The 15,554-nt window shown below is 44.0% G+C and overlaps 1 protein-coding gene across 1 annotated transcript in view; it reads right to left on the minus strand.

The window, feature by feature from the left end:
- Positions 1-244: 244 nt before the first annotated feature.
- The window catches only part of mta2 (metastasis associated 1 family, member 2), a 28,737-nt gene continuing 13,427 nt past the window's right edge, over positions 245-15,554 (minus strand). The window contains exons 3-18 of the mRNA XM_087837867.1: positions 15,212-15,305; positions 9,611-9,728; positions 8,812-8,875; positions 8,582-8,699; positions 8,378-8,480; positions 7,319-7,418; positions 6,308-6,496; positions 6,095-6,169; positions 5,938-5,996; positions 4,902-5,002; positions 4,519-4,658; positions 4,185-4,413; positions 3,970-4,059; positions 3,156-3,274; positions 2,714-2,856; positions 245-2,503 (exon numbers count right to left, since the gene is read on the minus strand). Coding sequence (XP_087693993.1) covers positions 2,350-2,503; positions 2,714-2,856; positions 3,156-3,274; positions 3,970-4,059; positions 4,185-4,413; positions 4,519-4,658; positions 4,902-5,002; positions 5,938-5,996; positions 6,095-6,169; positions 6,308-6,496; positions 7,319-7,418; positions 8,378-8,480; positions 8,582-8,699; positions 8,812-8,875; positions 9,611-9,728; positions 15,212-15,305 — 1,896 coding nt within the window. The 3' untranslated portion in view covers positions 245-2,349. The remainder of the gene's footprint in view (positions 2,504-2,713; positions 2,857-3,155; positions 3,275-3,969; positions 4,060-4,184; positions 4,414-4,518; positions 4,659-4,901; positions 5,003-5,937; positions 5,997-6,094; positions 6,170-6,307; positions 6,497-7,318; positions 7,419-8,377; positions 8,481-8,581; positions 8,700-8,811; positions 8,876-9,610; positions 9,729-15,211; positions 15,306-15,554) is intronic.

Raw genomic sequence — 15,554 nt, forward strand, 5'->3', positions numbered from 1 at the left:
ACTGGATAAAAAAGAAACATGACAACAGTGTAGGTCAGAATGGGGTCGTTGTGTGTCTGTAAGCCCCCAATGTGGCGTGTGGGACAGGAGTCGATGCTCTTTACATGTCAAAGTATAAAAATGGAGAAATGCTTGAAACATTTCAAAAACAGTGAAGAGGATGAAACCATAATCAGTCTGACAGTGTGAAAAGCTCCAGCTGTTTGATGTGAGGCAGCAGATGTGAAAGAGATGTCTGACCACGAAGAAAAAAAAAATCTTTATTTTTTTTTCTTATCAAGATACATTAAAGGATACAGAGACATCGGAATAAAAAACACTTGAGAAAAAGTTTCACTTGTGGCATGTTTGTCTCTCCATCATTAAAAAAAATCCACACCCTGTCCCTTTTGAAGGTCAGTCCTGGTTAAAAGAAGCAGTCCACCCACCCGCTGACGGAGAGATGCTTCACACGTACAGTAGCCTGTTAGCGCAGTCTCCTCATTAACAGAGTTACACACCTCAGATGTACAAAATTAAAAACAAACAAACCAAAACTAAAAGTTTTCAATATTCCACGTCTGCAGTTTCCTTTACACACATTAGCATTTGCTACAAACTTGACAATTCAATTTCTTTTTTGAGAGGAAATATTACAAAGCTCACATCGGGACCGAATCTGCTTAAAAAAGTCATCACTGCCATACAGCTCGGTTTCAGCACTCTCCCTCCGATAAAGGTACAAAGGGACAAGGGAGGAAAACAAAGAAAGACCACAAACAGCAGAAGATTCCTCCGCACAGTCCTCACATCCTGTCAGAACCAAAACATCAGCACATGTACAGAACAGGAAGAAGGCTGCATGAAGACAAAAGGGTCAAAGGTCTGCATGGTGTGTTCCCGTGTTTTTGCATACATTTTCTGCTTGATTCGACCCACATTTATGAACTGACCTTCAGACTGTTGCTGCCTGTTCTCCTGCACATTATGGCTTCATTTTGGACTTCTGCAGAAATCCCACACATGATCTCAAAGCCAAATTCATGATAACTCAGTTGTGAGTAAGCAGCCTCTGTTGTCGGCTGTCATGCACCTCTCCTTCTGTATCTACTAACAATTTACAGCAAGCAAAGCACAGAGTGGCTGTTGGAATAAAAGCCTATTTCAAAGAAACCTGATTGGCTGCTGCCCAGAGTAGTGATTTAGCATTTGCTCTGTGCAGAGACGCACTGAGTGAGGGGAACAAACTAAACCAAAAACAACTGCAGACGAAGCCTTCAGTGTTTTCAGTTAGTGCTTTCAATCAGCTCAAACTCTTATTTTGATACCGAGGGTTCAATAATAGAAGGAAACAGGTTTGTATGAGGCTCCGATTCTGCGTCTTTGTAAAGTCTAGGTCCGACCCTGTGACATTTACACTCTGTTTCAGTGGGTGGACAGGTGTGCACACCTCTGAGGTTTGTTCCTAAAATGAGAGAACTGAACGTAAAGTCAAGTGTGTTGAACAGACTGCAGCCATGGAAAGAGTTACACCACGCAGCAGACTAACACCACATTTCCCTCCATCACCACAGCCCACCCGATGATTCTGCTCTGCTAGGATGGAGGAAAGGAGGCTCGAGAGGAATCCTGAAACCGAGGCAAACCCTGGGCCTGCTCAAGCTGTCCTACAGTCCTGTAAGGGTGTCACCCCTTCAGTGATGCATATATTTACACAAAGATAAGAGACGGGAAAGTCAAACGATGTCTGCTTCATCACCATTGCTCCAGGAAGAAAAATATATGAATTTAAATGACACGTTTAAAAGCAGGGCGAGTGTGAGTGTGAGGGCTCCATCACGCTGGCTGCTGCTCTACAACAAAGCGATGTGACGTCTGCTGGTACGAGATGCTGCTCTGCTGTCACTTCAGCCAGTTGTGCCGTTGCTGCTGTGTGTTGGATTTTAACACTATTGTAATGACCAGAGCACAGCAGCTCAGAGCCTCCGAGTGCACACTTTAAAAAATTATCTGCTTCCTGTTTTGAGTTCTCCTCCTCCGATAGTGGCGACGCCTACCGCTCAGGACAATACTGCACTCTAAGTTTAAATGGTACGGAGCCGAGGCGGGGTTACCATTGGCGACCAATTCAGCGTGTATGCTGGAGCCCTGAGGGTTTAATGTGTGCTTACTGAGTGTGTGTGTGTGTGTGACAGAGAGAGAAACACATTAACTTATGGGAAGTAAAAGAGGACTAAAGGAACATGACACTGAAAATGGGGGAGGAAAAAAAAAAAGACTACTGTATGCTGTACTGTGCTGCCTATAAGTGATGGCTTAAACACAGCCCCTCCCCATGTCCTGTTAAAAGACCACCCTCAGCCCTCATTTTCAGTCCTCCAGGACGATGGGCTCGCTGGTGTTGGAGGGGACGATGGGCATGGCTAGGGAGCGTGGCGGCGGCGGCAGTTTGATCCGGACCAGGAGGTGAGGTTTCCTTGCTGCCCGGCGCATCTCAGACTGGGTGAGATGTTTCCTCAGAGCCCTGGTTCACAGAGACCAGTGATGAGAACACATCCACTCTGACACAATAACGCTTCAGTTAGCTAACACTGTGAGTAATACCCACTCTGATGACACCCATCTGTGTGTGATCCTGCTGACTGTGCATGTCTGTGCGCTAAAGACTGCTGACTTTAGTTAAGTTGGGGCATTGATGATCTACTAAATCAGGAAGTGCTGTGCTGCCATGTACCTGGTGTCCTTTGTGGCAACAAACACCACAGGGTTGGGAGCTTCTCCCTGGCTCACTTTCTGCCGCTTGATGACAGACTGAGAGGTGGTTCTCATACCTGAAGTATATGGCCTCCCATTGGCTGGGTATGGCACTCCTGCAGCCTGTGAACCAATGAAGAAAACAATTGATCAGACTTTAGTGCAAAAAGGAAAAACGTGAGTAAAACATGCTGGCTTTCCACCACTTTCTGAATTTAATGATGCACTAGTATACTACGAGCTGCCCAGCAGGCCCCAACATAAAACGCAAGACATTAGCAGCCATTAGCTCTGTGAGGAGTGAAATTACATGCACACTCTGAGGAAAAGGATGAAAACAGGCAGCAGACGAGTGTGCGTTGTAGTAGTTACAAAAGGAGCATATTTTCTTAAATAATAAGCCATGTGAGAAGAACACTGACGCTTTCAAAGCTTCTCTTCCCCAGCAGGCTCTGGCCCACTCGAGGCTGGTTGGCCTGGTTCCTGTTGATGGGTGTTGGGGGTCCTCTGGTTGCCTTCAGTTTCAGAGGAGCAGAGATGGCTGCGAAGACAATTCAGAGAAGACAAAAGCAGCAGGGCAAGTTTAGCTGCTTAGCATCTTTCAAAAACAAAGCCAACAAACAGTGTTTCTAAGACACTAAAGGCTTGACGAGAGAAAAAAGGCTGATAAGATTTAGTGATTTACTCAAAATAAATATCCTGAAACACATCGTCTCATAATCACCACTTAACAATATAAACCTCAGGCTACAGTCCCACACAGCAACACAAATCCATATCCTTATGAAGACACGTGATCCTTGTCTTAGCAGTAAGGTTTGGACACAACGCCGACAGCATGAAGCACCAATGAAGACACTTTAAAGCGATCGTCACGGTGATTCTACTGCTTCAGGGCCTGACTGCTGATCTGGGGTCTGCATTCACTCAGCTTTAGCGTTACTCTGGGTTCTTGGCTAGCCTAGTGTTAGCATGGTGTCGGTGCAAGTGCTTGCAAAGAGCTGAAGGTGTTAGCAGCATAATGGAGCCGTTTCTACTTTACTGCTGTGCTCTCGTCCTTTTGTGCTATAAAAATTAAAGGAGTCCAAATCACACAAACTGAACTCAGCACACTAACCTACACGTGGCATCACAGGCAGTAGAGGACTTTAATAAATACATGTGGTATCATCTAAAGGAAGCATTAACTTGGAACAGCTTCATATTCAGTGTGCTGGTCACATTCGGCGTTCTTACCCAAATCCTTCACTATGGTGGCCAGTGACTGTCGAGGCACCAGCTTGCTCTTCACTGGAGTTTTTGTGGCTTTGGGCAGCCTGATCATACCTGAGGAAATAAAAGATCATTTAAAGAGGTTTGAAAACATCACTGAAGGACAAAGCTGTCAAGCTTGCTGCTTGTTAGTAGCTTCAAATGAGCGTAGAAGAAAGAGCGGGTGAGCGTGTACATACACTCAGCCTTGACAGCGTTGGCGTTGATGGAGGCGTAGGGGCGTCGAGCAGCACGTCGAGGCTGCAGAATGTCTTCGCACACCCGCCGAGCGATGCGGGTGAGCTTGGTGGTCTGCAGGATGAATGTCTGGCGGTTCTTGGCCAGCAGCTTGGCTCGACCCTCGTTGCGGGTGAACGGCGACATTCCCTGTACCTCCTGGCGTGTCATGTGACCACGAGGGCCTGACTCCTGGACGGACAGAAAGAACAGATTTAATCTTAAGGAGGTGCAAGACAACCCAAAACGCTTTTGATTCAAACATTTCTAAAGAAGGAGCCGACTGGGAGGACTTACAGAGCCAGCTCTAGCAGCACCCTCAAGCTGTGTGGGAGTCTTCAGACCTCCGTACTTCTTCCAGTAAATCCAACAGGAGGCGCAGAGTCTGCACTGCATGTTTGGGGGACCCCAGGCGTACCACTGAGGAGACTGAGCCGCTGGGTTGGAGACAAACGATTTAGTGAGTTAGCACCTGTATCTGTCAGGTCCAGGTGCCTCGATGAACACCTGCCAGTAATACACGGATCTTCTGTGATCGCCGTAATCAGAACAAGTTAGTTACAACAAAGAAAGAAAGAAATTTACATCTATTGTAATGTGTCCGTGTGGACAGTCAACACTCCCACTGCAAACGAGTGTGGTTCAGACTTGATTTAAACCCAGCCTGTGTGCACACTTACTGTGGCAGCTCTCACAGCTGAGTCCTTTCTGAAAGCCCGCCGCTCCGTTCATCCCAGGCTTGCTGCTGGGCACCATGATCTGGTTGGGGTTGGGTTTGGTACTGGTGAAGGAAAACAGAGTTATTCAACAATTAGTGAAGCATGTTCCATCATATGGTTCAGTTCTCCTACATACAGAAAGGTGCTGGTTTACTGCCTCACATCATAATACCTCATGGCTTATTTGTTAGAATGCTTCTGCGTTAAATACAGTTTTTAGTTATTTGGCTTTTGTTACATTTATTATACTTCTTTTGTTACATTTGCAACTTGTATTTATTTTAAGCTGTGCTACTATAATATCTTTATTCATTAATCCAAAAGTGACATTTAATCTAATTAAATCTATGGTAAGACTTTAATGACTGTGGCTTAAATAGCTAATGACAATCACAAATCCAGCATCATATTTCCCAACATCTACCAGAAAGGACAATAATAAAGTCTTTACTGTTTGAACAGTGTTTCTTCTACATCTGCCCAACTGATTGTAGCATAAATGGACTGATTAGTGGGATCTGTGGCCAGCAGACTGACGAACCACTGTTCTCTACATGAGCTCTCTATTCGCACGCCTAGCTGCAGCCACTTTGCTGAGCATGTCTGTGGTAGCTCTTGATACAACAGTCCCAGTCCTCCCCTTGTGAAGCTTACAGACTCAGTCGGGGTTCAAAGCGATCCAAGGCGGTCTGAAGGTGTAACGCCAACAGACTGCATGCCATTGGCTGCTGAGTGGCATCAATGACTCCTGAGAGCATCTTTTTTACAAAAATAAAACAACGCCATGTTTGAAACCCGGCGACACGAAAACAGAACGCTGCGGTCACAGAGTCTGACAACAATCACCTCGACGTCCTCCTTTGTTGCGACGCTGGTGTTGTATACAAATGGTGTCATGTGACCTCTGGCTGCGTTGCGATAACAACCCAAAGCACATTAGCTGGTCCCCAATAGTAATGGTAAACTAGTAAACTTGATAGCTGTCATCAATACTCACTAGGTAGGGATGTACACCTGCTTCAGCTTGCTGTCTGCTTCTGCTGCTTTCAGTCGTTTCTGAGAGAAAACGTGGAGAGAGCGGGAGATTTTTGTTGAAAACAAAACACCTAAAAGTGTTTGTTGATGCCGTTAAACTCAACATGCTGTCGACAAACCTGCTGGATGTAACGGTCAGTAGTCTTCCACATGTAGTAGAACTGGACCACACTAGCTAGGGATTTCCAGGGCAGCTGAGGGAGAGAAGGGAAACCTGCTGATCCCAGGACTCAGAGTGCAGCTTAAACTTCCTCTACAGCACTGAATATCTGTTACTACTGTTCAAATGCCCACGTGAATAATGTGAGAGACAAACACTGAGGAGAGCTTACAAAGTCCTGGCGGATGTCATTGAAGTCTTTGCCGTATTTCTCCAGCGCCTCCTCAAACAGCATGGCCTCAGAGGCGCTCCACTCCTCCATCTCATCGCGGCAGAGCACCGGACCTCCCTGAGGAACCAAGGTGGACATGGCTTTGGCCAGGTCATAGTTGTTCTTCTGCAGCGTGTCCATAGCATGGAACTAAAGGCAGAGACAGGGAGTAAGACGACTGAAGTTTTCCATCGCACACAAACAACACAGAACCCTGCAAGTCAGCTGCACAAATCCCCTTTCTCACACACAGAGTAGGGCTGAGCGTCATAAAACCATCATCACCCAATGCAGACTAAAGAGCTTGTTACACGAGTCTCAGCAGATAATCGTGGAAACAACACGAACACCGAGTGTCATATTTAAATGTCTCAAATCAAGAAAATGGATTTTTAGAAAATCCAACTCTTCCAGTGATTTCAAATTTGAAGAAGTACTACTCATTACTGAAATTCTCCCTCTTTGTATGTAGAAAATAAGTAACTATGAACTAGGGCTGTTCGATATAACGATATTTATTGTTATCAGTTATTTTATATAAAAACGTCTATCGTTTGTTTCGTGGTGTCGCAAAATTAACTGTTTACGGGAATATTAATTTCTTAAACAAACCTTAGACTCAAACTTTGAAAGAAAACGGTGTCCGTTACAACTTATGTCTAAAATGTATCGTTTCATGCATCGGTTAAAACACTCGACTCCAGCTACATGACGCCCAGATGGAAACACTTCACGCAAGTTGAGCTGCCTGAGATTCACAGAATTTACAGAAAATGTTACATTTTCGTGATTTATATCGTTGTCAGGACGATAGACGTCTTATATATGAGTTTTTGGTCATATCGCACAGCCCTACTATGAACTAAAAATTCACCTGTAGCACTGCCCCGTCATTGCTCATTATTTCCTGTGTTAGTGCAGGTGGAGTACGATAGCAACCTTTAAAGGCTTTGGTTAGTGTTCATGTCTCACCAGTGTGATGTCTCTGGATGCTGCAGCTGCACTCATGTGGAGGCTGGGCTGGCGGATGGAGCTGCTGCAGTCCAGGGCCCGAGCAAACGTACCCACAGCCCTGAAACAAACAAACCACTGACTGCTCAGTAAAAACATTCAGCGTTAACCATTTGAGGCCCTGTGTGACCTGACTGGTAGCTTCAGTTAGATTTAAAGCCAAGCTTTACACACTGTACCATGACAACACGCATCATATTTACACTGTTTGATCAAAACTAATGTGATGTCAAAGTGGGCATGAAATACCGCATGTATAAAGGCTAATTTACAGCACTGAGCGTAACTCTGTCTGTGCAGCTGGATTTAAGAAATCAGTGCTGAAAGTTTAATGTTTTAGAACAGTTTAGAGCGTGACATCACCAGGTTGGTTATTTGTTGCCCACAGACTTGGACTATGTTAGCTAACTAATAACAGAACCACTAACTCAGTGAAAAGTAAGGAAACATAACTGTGTTTCTTACCCAGCACGATTGGAAATCCTAGCATCCTAATATAATAGAGATTATTTTATTATATAAAAAACCGCTGATCGTATCAGCTGATCGTATCAGCTGATCCAGCCACACGAGGAAAAGTCACTTTCTGACTCCAGCTTGTGGTGAGTCAGAAAGTCACCTGACTCACAGCCTCTCCTCCACACTGTTCTCATTTACAACGTGCAGCTAGCCAAACAACAAAGAATCCCTCAGACAGTGAACGTGGACAGTATCTGCTCTGTTTCTTGACATAAAACTCACTGTTACATCCAGCGACAGCACAAACGTGAAGTCCCTCGTTTCCCTGAGTTTGGCGGTCGGTTCTGTCACTGGCTAATATAAACTAATTTAGTCTAATAATAATAATAATAATAAAGTCTATTGACCACAACCAGCCAACCAACCCGAGGATGTCACGTTCTGTACTGACACAAGATGGTGCTAAACATGATCTAAAAACTGGCAAATTTAGAAGTTGCCATGGAAACAAGCTCTAGCAATGACGATGTAGTTGGGTGGCAGATGGCAGGCGAGCGTTACCTCGCTACCACCAGGAACTGGTCGATCTGAGGATCTTTGAGCTGGTTGTTGGGATCCCACACCTTGGTCTCCAGCTTCTCTTGGACCCGGGTGTCTGATTCACCTGAGACGGGGACAAATGGCTTGAACTACTAATACACCAACACCTCCTCAAAATAAATAATGTAAATGTATTAAAACAGCTTGATTACGCTTGCTGCTCACCCTCAGCTAGCTTATCAGGGATCTCTGCCTGGTATTTGGAGCCCACCCGAATCTCGCCTTGATCTGCTAGCAGGGTCTTCTGGACAGGGTCGAATACGAGCGAGTAGAAGAAACAGTCCTGGACAGAACAGAGCCACGGTTAGAGCCACGTCACAGTGCCACTCTCTCACTATCTAAGCGAACAATTAAGTATCAAAGTAATGTAACAAATAAACAGATGGCATGTTTACCTCTTTCTCCAGGTACCCGGCTAAGACATCTGTTTCGTTGAGAAGGGTCACGTTACATTTTCCCCTGAGGAGAGCACAGAGAGGATGTCAAAGACAAAAGTGTGAAATGCATCTTCTCAGTAAGTAAAGAAAGACGGAAAAATCTGGTTTGATGACATCCCTGCCACATCCAGTCCCCAAAAAAGGGGATTAAATTTTTTTTTATATCATTATAATTTGCGCATCTCATAATCAAAAACTTGCTTGCTCATTTTTTTTGCTGCTTGAAATCATTTTTGACTTTTAGCGAGGTGCAACATATGAATAACACGCATCCATTCATCGCCTGTCTGGATCAAGGTTTCAGGCAGAAGTCTAAGCAGAGACAGAGGTGTTCCCAAACCAGCCAAGAGGTGTGATCTTGGTGTCCTGGGCCCAGTCCAGGGTCTCCTCTCAGTAGCACATGGCTGAAACACCTCAGGGGTCACAGTAAGCTGATAGCTCAACAAGAGAGTACAGCATTGCTCTGGAGTCCTTGACACCAATGACCACGCTCAAACTGTCTTTCTCTACGATCACTGTAATCTTCAGCAAACTAGAACTGATGGGCAAATGTTTAAAAGCAAAGGAAAGAATAAGTGATGGCAGCAGCGGTGATGTATGGTGCTGTGCAGGGACAGATTTTATCACCCCTTCACTGGGTGAGAATGGTTACAGCCAGGACCGTTTCTCAGCAGATCAGTGCCACATGCACATGGCTGTTGTCAGAGCTGTAACTAAACTGCAGGTCTGTGATAAGGCTCTGCTGGTAGTCACTTACCGTATGTGAGTGGCAGGTAGAGATTCAAACTGTCGAGACAGGAAGAGTTCTCTGTGTTTGAGCTGGTGTTTCTGCTGTTCAGACAGCTGTGGCTGCTTTGACTCCTCCTCAAACTCTCCTAGACACACAAAGAATTAGCACGAGTCACTGTTAGGAACTGAAGACGCGAACCTCTAAGTTTACAGGTGTAACATAACTAACTTGTAACGTTTGAATGTGGACACAGCAGCAGAGAAAAATGGGTGAAACTTCATGCAGTGACTGAGATCACAAGACAAATCAAGTAAACCCTCCAGCAGAGACGCGTTTTACTGCAGCAAACACTGGAGATGCTTTGCTACACAATCCTGTGACTGAAGACACCTTTGGTACGTCCAAAAATGACCTCCCATCTCCTTTGCTGCTCACTCTTCCTGACCTTGATGGAAAACATGAGGTCAAGGAAAGCTGTGTAGGAGTACACTAAGGCACTAAGCCTGAGAATCTGACCACAGTCACACTTGCAGATTAACTCCTCTCAGAGCTCCACAAAGCTGCCCTTTTCTCATCTATCCCCACGTGGCTTTAAGTGTATGTGTGTCATGTATTCATGCTGAAAATAAGTTGATTATATAGCTTAGAGTTGATAACTCTGAGATTTGTACTCATGTTCAAACCTTAAGGTTTGTTAAAACCTGGCAAATAACATCTCCAAACTCCAAAAACTGTATTGTTGTGTTCAGAAAAAGTTAGCGTTTTAAAAAAAAGAAAAGAAACACTTTTAGTGTTTTGAAATCAGTGAAGGTGGGTAATAGCCAAGGATTTATTCCTGCACCCATTTAAGTGGAAGAAGAAGAAAGAAAGAAATGGAACTAAGCTTTGTAGGAAAAAATCTAATAGTTTTGAAAAGTGAATCCTCAAGTTAACTTTAATGGTCCAAATGGCAGAAAAATGTTACTACTATTAACATGTGAGTAACTGCAGTACCACTAAGAGCAGTTAATTAATTAAACTGCTACACAGATGGAGAGAAACTGCACATGCAACAACTGTAAATGGACTGGTTCTTGTGTTTTTACTACATGCCTCATTCACTCATTCACACAAACACTCCCGAGGTATCGAGGCCTGTATGTGAGTGAACCCAAAGTGCAGAGCAACAGTCCAACCACGGTAACGGAATAACAAAGACTGCGAGATGCTGCTTTAGATATTCAAAGAAAAAAAATTGCACACTAATTTTTTAATGACAAAAAAAAAAAAAATCAAGAATAAAAAAGTAGATTTTCCAGTGATTAAAACTAAAGCAGCAGTCAGCACAGAGCAGTGCAGGTTGACACTGGTTAGTGTTGTAAATATTATTAGTGGACTTGCTGTAAATCTGATTATCTGACACCAGCAGAACCACGAGACACTTTTCAGACACTGAGATGTGAAAAAACGAAGCCACATGTGTGAGTGTGTGTTTCGCCACTAGATTGCGCATTCTGAATTTCAGGCGGTCAAGTGATTTGCTGTAAGATGGAGGGGAGGGACTACTTCACTCCCATCTCTGTGGACCCCGCCCCTGCACTGAACCACAGGAAACCCTGTGAGTGAGGGCACAGGAGAGAAAGAGAGGGATGGTACCTTAAGCCACACCCCTTTTCTGTTAACCTCTCAACCCCCCCACCCCCCCTTCACCGGTCCGGCTAGTCCCTGCCAGACAAAGTAGGAAACCCTGTGTGCCAAACCGAAAGCGCCCATCCCCCTCCACAACATGTATCCCCAACTCCACACACACACAAAAGAAGACGCAGCACACACAGAAGGAGCGCCGGGCACATTTCTAGAGAAAAACACACACTTTGTTAGAAACGCACTGTCCCCGATCTGACAAAGACTCCAGATGCATCACAATTAACTCACTGGTTGCTGTGGCCCTGTGGACAGATCAAGGGCCTTTTGTTCTGCATAAAGAACTTGTGTATAAAGAAGGAGGAAGAGGAGGGAGCGGCAATGAAACCAGCGAGTCCAATAAACAAGGTTTGGTCCTAACGAGCAGCAGTACAGAACGTGCACTTCTTCAGCGCTAAGAGGCCTAGAAGCGATCGACCCAGACCTAAACAGAGTAGAGCAGGACTACTCGTACCCACAAAGGTCAACGATGGATCACTGTGTGCCTCTGTCACACTTCAGTGCACCACACACTAGTGTGTCGAGCAGGTTTTTAAAGTTGTCTATAAAACAATCTTGATAAGTCAGTTAAGCAGTGACATTAGGAACACTGTAACTACCATGTAACGAGAAGTATTTGACTCCAAACGCTAGCTGCAGTTTCACATGCCGAGCAAAACTGGATACATTTGGAAATTAAGCTATTTTATGAAATGAGTAAAAAAAACAAAACAAACAAAGACTGGCCTGAAAACATTTTTCCTATTAGACACACTGTTTGATGTTCAATGACAAAACAACAGCGTGTTTGTTAGAATCCTGCAGTAGCCACTTTAGCCTTTTGCATGAGGCAGTCAAAGCAAGTAAGAATACAGCGCTTTATATTTTTATACGATCCACAGCTGGTGTGGAGCACCCACAGTATGGCTGCATACGTACAGTGACAATAAAAGGCTATTATATTCTATTTAAAGACTGTGCAGCTTATCATGGCCCGGGCTGAGAGAGTTCGAGGGGACAGTCTGGATTCGACTTGGCAAAACTTGTGTGTAATGGGTCTATTGTGCTCTTGCATTACTTCACTGATCCATGTAGCTGTTTGTATTGAAGCATTACAAACACACACGATATGATCCACAAGTGTGATACACCACAGTGAATTCATGTTCTCATTTTTTTTTTCAAACTAAAAGCATTCACTTTTTTGTGGCACACTTCTCACAACAAACCTGCTCAGTCACACTCATTCATCATCACTGAAGAAGTCAGGCTGTTGTGACAGTGTGAAGCTCTCAGTGTTCCAGAATTCATTCTTAATTTTATTATTATCGTCTTCTCTTGCAAATATTTTTCCCCCTTCTGCCAATTATACACGAGCAATGACCTGATCCATCCAGTATCAGCTCTTTGCTTCTTTACTACCTCACACATCGTGGCTGCAGTGCACTGGTGGCTAGCTAGAGAGCTAACATAGCACAGTGGAAGCTAACAGCCATTAAAAAGCTCAACAATGACTCATTTTCTCTGTAATTATGTTCAGTGCAAGACTTGTTGGGGAGTCTTTATTATATATATATATATTATACAGTAACATAACATGTTGTGGCCAAATCTATGTGTGTGTGTGTGACACTTACATGCTTTGCTGACGAAGAATAATGCAATTAGGTGAATACATCGTTGTTCTTATCATGTAATGAACAAAGTTTAACATTAGCAGTGACTTGGAATCTATAGAATCTGCAAATTATCCTATGAAAAGCTCTCTCTTAATTCATGCAAAAATCAGTCTGGATTTAAACCGCATTCTCTGAACGTCATGAATGTAAATTCATCACATTTAAGATGCCAAACATGAGCTTTTAGTACTACTAGCATGTTTCGGGAGCCGTTTTAGCTCAGCAGTTCCCAACCTTTTTTGCGCCACGGATCGGTTTATGTCCGACAGTATTTTCACGGACTGGCCTTTAAGTTGTCACAGATAAATACAACAAAATAAAACCAGTACCGGTACCAAGATTTATTCATAATACATGGGAAAAGTCCCAGGGAAACAGAGTTAGCGATAAAAACGATTTTTAAAAAAAAAAAAAAAAAGAACGCTAAAAACCCTACACACACATATATACATGTAGTTCTGGCATCTAGCACAATAATAAATAAATACAAATATTAAATATTATAGATAGATGAAGACCGGCATAACTATTTAATAATGATCAGCTGGGGATGTTCAGCTCATGTGCTACATCTCCTAAATCCTCCATGTATGGGAAACAGACTGCTCAGCCTCCTTTAAAGAGCAGCCATACCTTTAAAGAGGACACATGAATGCTGCCAGCAGATACACTGATGGCACACATTTTGGACAAATGTTACAAGTGCCAAAATATGACCATTAAAAAGAAAAACCAAACAAACAAAAACCAAAAACAACCAAACAGCGTGTGTGTGTGTGTGTGCTGATGAACAGAGAGGGGAGAACTATCAATGCATCCGTGTGGGCGTGTCTTTGTCTGCAGAACTGCAGCCTGAGGAGTAAGGAGGTAGAGCTGGTGTTGGGGAGGGGCTAATGACTGACTGATCAGTCTCCAGCAGTGTGTGTGCCATTATCAACAACTCACTGCTTCAACCCTCTACTAACACACAGAACAGACACTGGGCTCACAGGGTGGAACAGGCTGGTTATGGCGCTCCCTGCCTGCTAGCATCTTACACCGTGCTGTTATGTGCTGGATTGTCTCAGACCGTCTTTGCACAGCCTGCACCCGGTGTGACAGACCCCAGCCTCTATGGATCTTGTGCTCAGTGCTTGTTCCTGTGCTGCCATGATTAGCGCCTCTGTGCTGTCTTTCAGTCCAGCCACTGGTAGGATTTCTCAATGTCAGCCACTAATAGCTTATCAGGTGTTATAGTGAAATTTCTAATGATGATTGCAGTAACTGAATCAGTTACAGTGTCTGCAGTCACAGGCTCCTAGCTTGTGGAGTTGCATGTGATGGTGGTGAGCGGCATCTCCCTCACTGGAAAAAAACAAGGCTTGTTATCATTGGAGGCAATCAAGATATCAAGACTGTGGTAATCCCATTACACCACAGTCTGGGACTGAACTCCAAGATGATAATTTGCCATGAACGAAAGGAGTTTATCAGAGACCACATTCAGAATTTGGGAATAGAGTGGATGCAATTGGCAGCCTGCAGTTCTGACCCTCAATCTGAACACTGCGGGAGCTGCTTGGGCCAAACTGACTCAAGAGAACGTGCACAGTGTGTGTGTGAGTGAAGCCCCACCAGTTAGTTAAGTCCAGCGTGTAGCTGCCAGCAGTTTTTGGACTAATTTCAGTACAAATGTAAGTGCATTTCATACATTTATTTTATAATAATAATTATTATTATTTATATATTTACATGTATATATACACACACATTTAAATAGCACTTTTTGAGACCCTCAAAGCACTTTACAATTCCACTATTCATTTACTCTCACATTCACACACTGGTGGAGGCAGCTACTGTTGTAGCCACAGCTGCCCTGATGCAGACTGACAGAAGCGAGGCTGCCATATTGCACCATCGGCCCCTCTGGCCATCACCAGTAGGCGGTAGGTGAAGTGTCTTGCCCAAGGACACAACGGCCAAGACAGACAGAGCTGGGGGTTGAACCGGCGACCTTCCGGCAACCATGGCCGACCGTGGTTCAGGGGGTTGGGAATCAAAGCCTTTACTGGTTCATTTTAAACTGTGTAAACATTTAATAAATAAATAATTAGAGTAAAAATTCTGAAACACCATTTTTTCATTCATGAAAACTTGCCCCTTTCATTTTTCAATGTCAGAGCTGAAGTGGTGCTTTGGAGTTGTAGTGTGAAGTTTATTAAAAGAGTGGAGCCACATCATAGCTGCTCTCAGACTGGAGAAGATGAGCACTGGGAGGAGCTCTGGCTCACTGGTTGCTACTCACTTGCGTTGCTGTCAGCTAGAGTGTTGAGGTTGCCCGAGATGTCTCGCCTCCTGAACAGACACACCACCTTTGCCTCCACATTTCCATTGGCTGTCTGCAAGTGAAGAATCAGGAATTACAAATTAGAACCACAATGACGCACTAGAGTAATTCCCTCCTACTCATCATAATCATCTAAAAACTGAAAATTTGTACCTTCCTCCTCCTTTGATTAAAGCCACTGGTGGCTTATTTAGCCTTGATAATGACCAAGTTATTATCTATAAATCATGACAAGTCTGTCGTGATTACACTGTACTCAAAGTAAATACTCGGAAAGAAGAAAACAACAACAACAAGAAAA

Source organism: Neolamprologus brichardi, chromosome 3 (assembly GCF_056152115.1).
Source record: "Neolamprologus brichardi isolate AB-2024 chromosome 3, ASM5615211v1, whole genome shotgun sequence".
Taxonomy (NCBI): Eukaryota; Metazoa; Chordata; class Actinopteri; order Cichliformes; family Cichlidae; genus Neolamprologus; species Neolamprologus brichardi.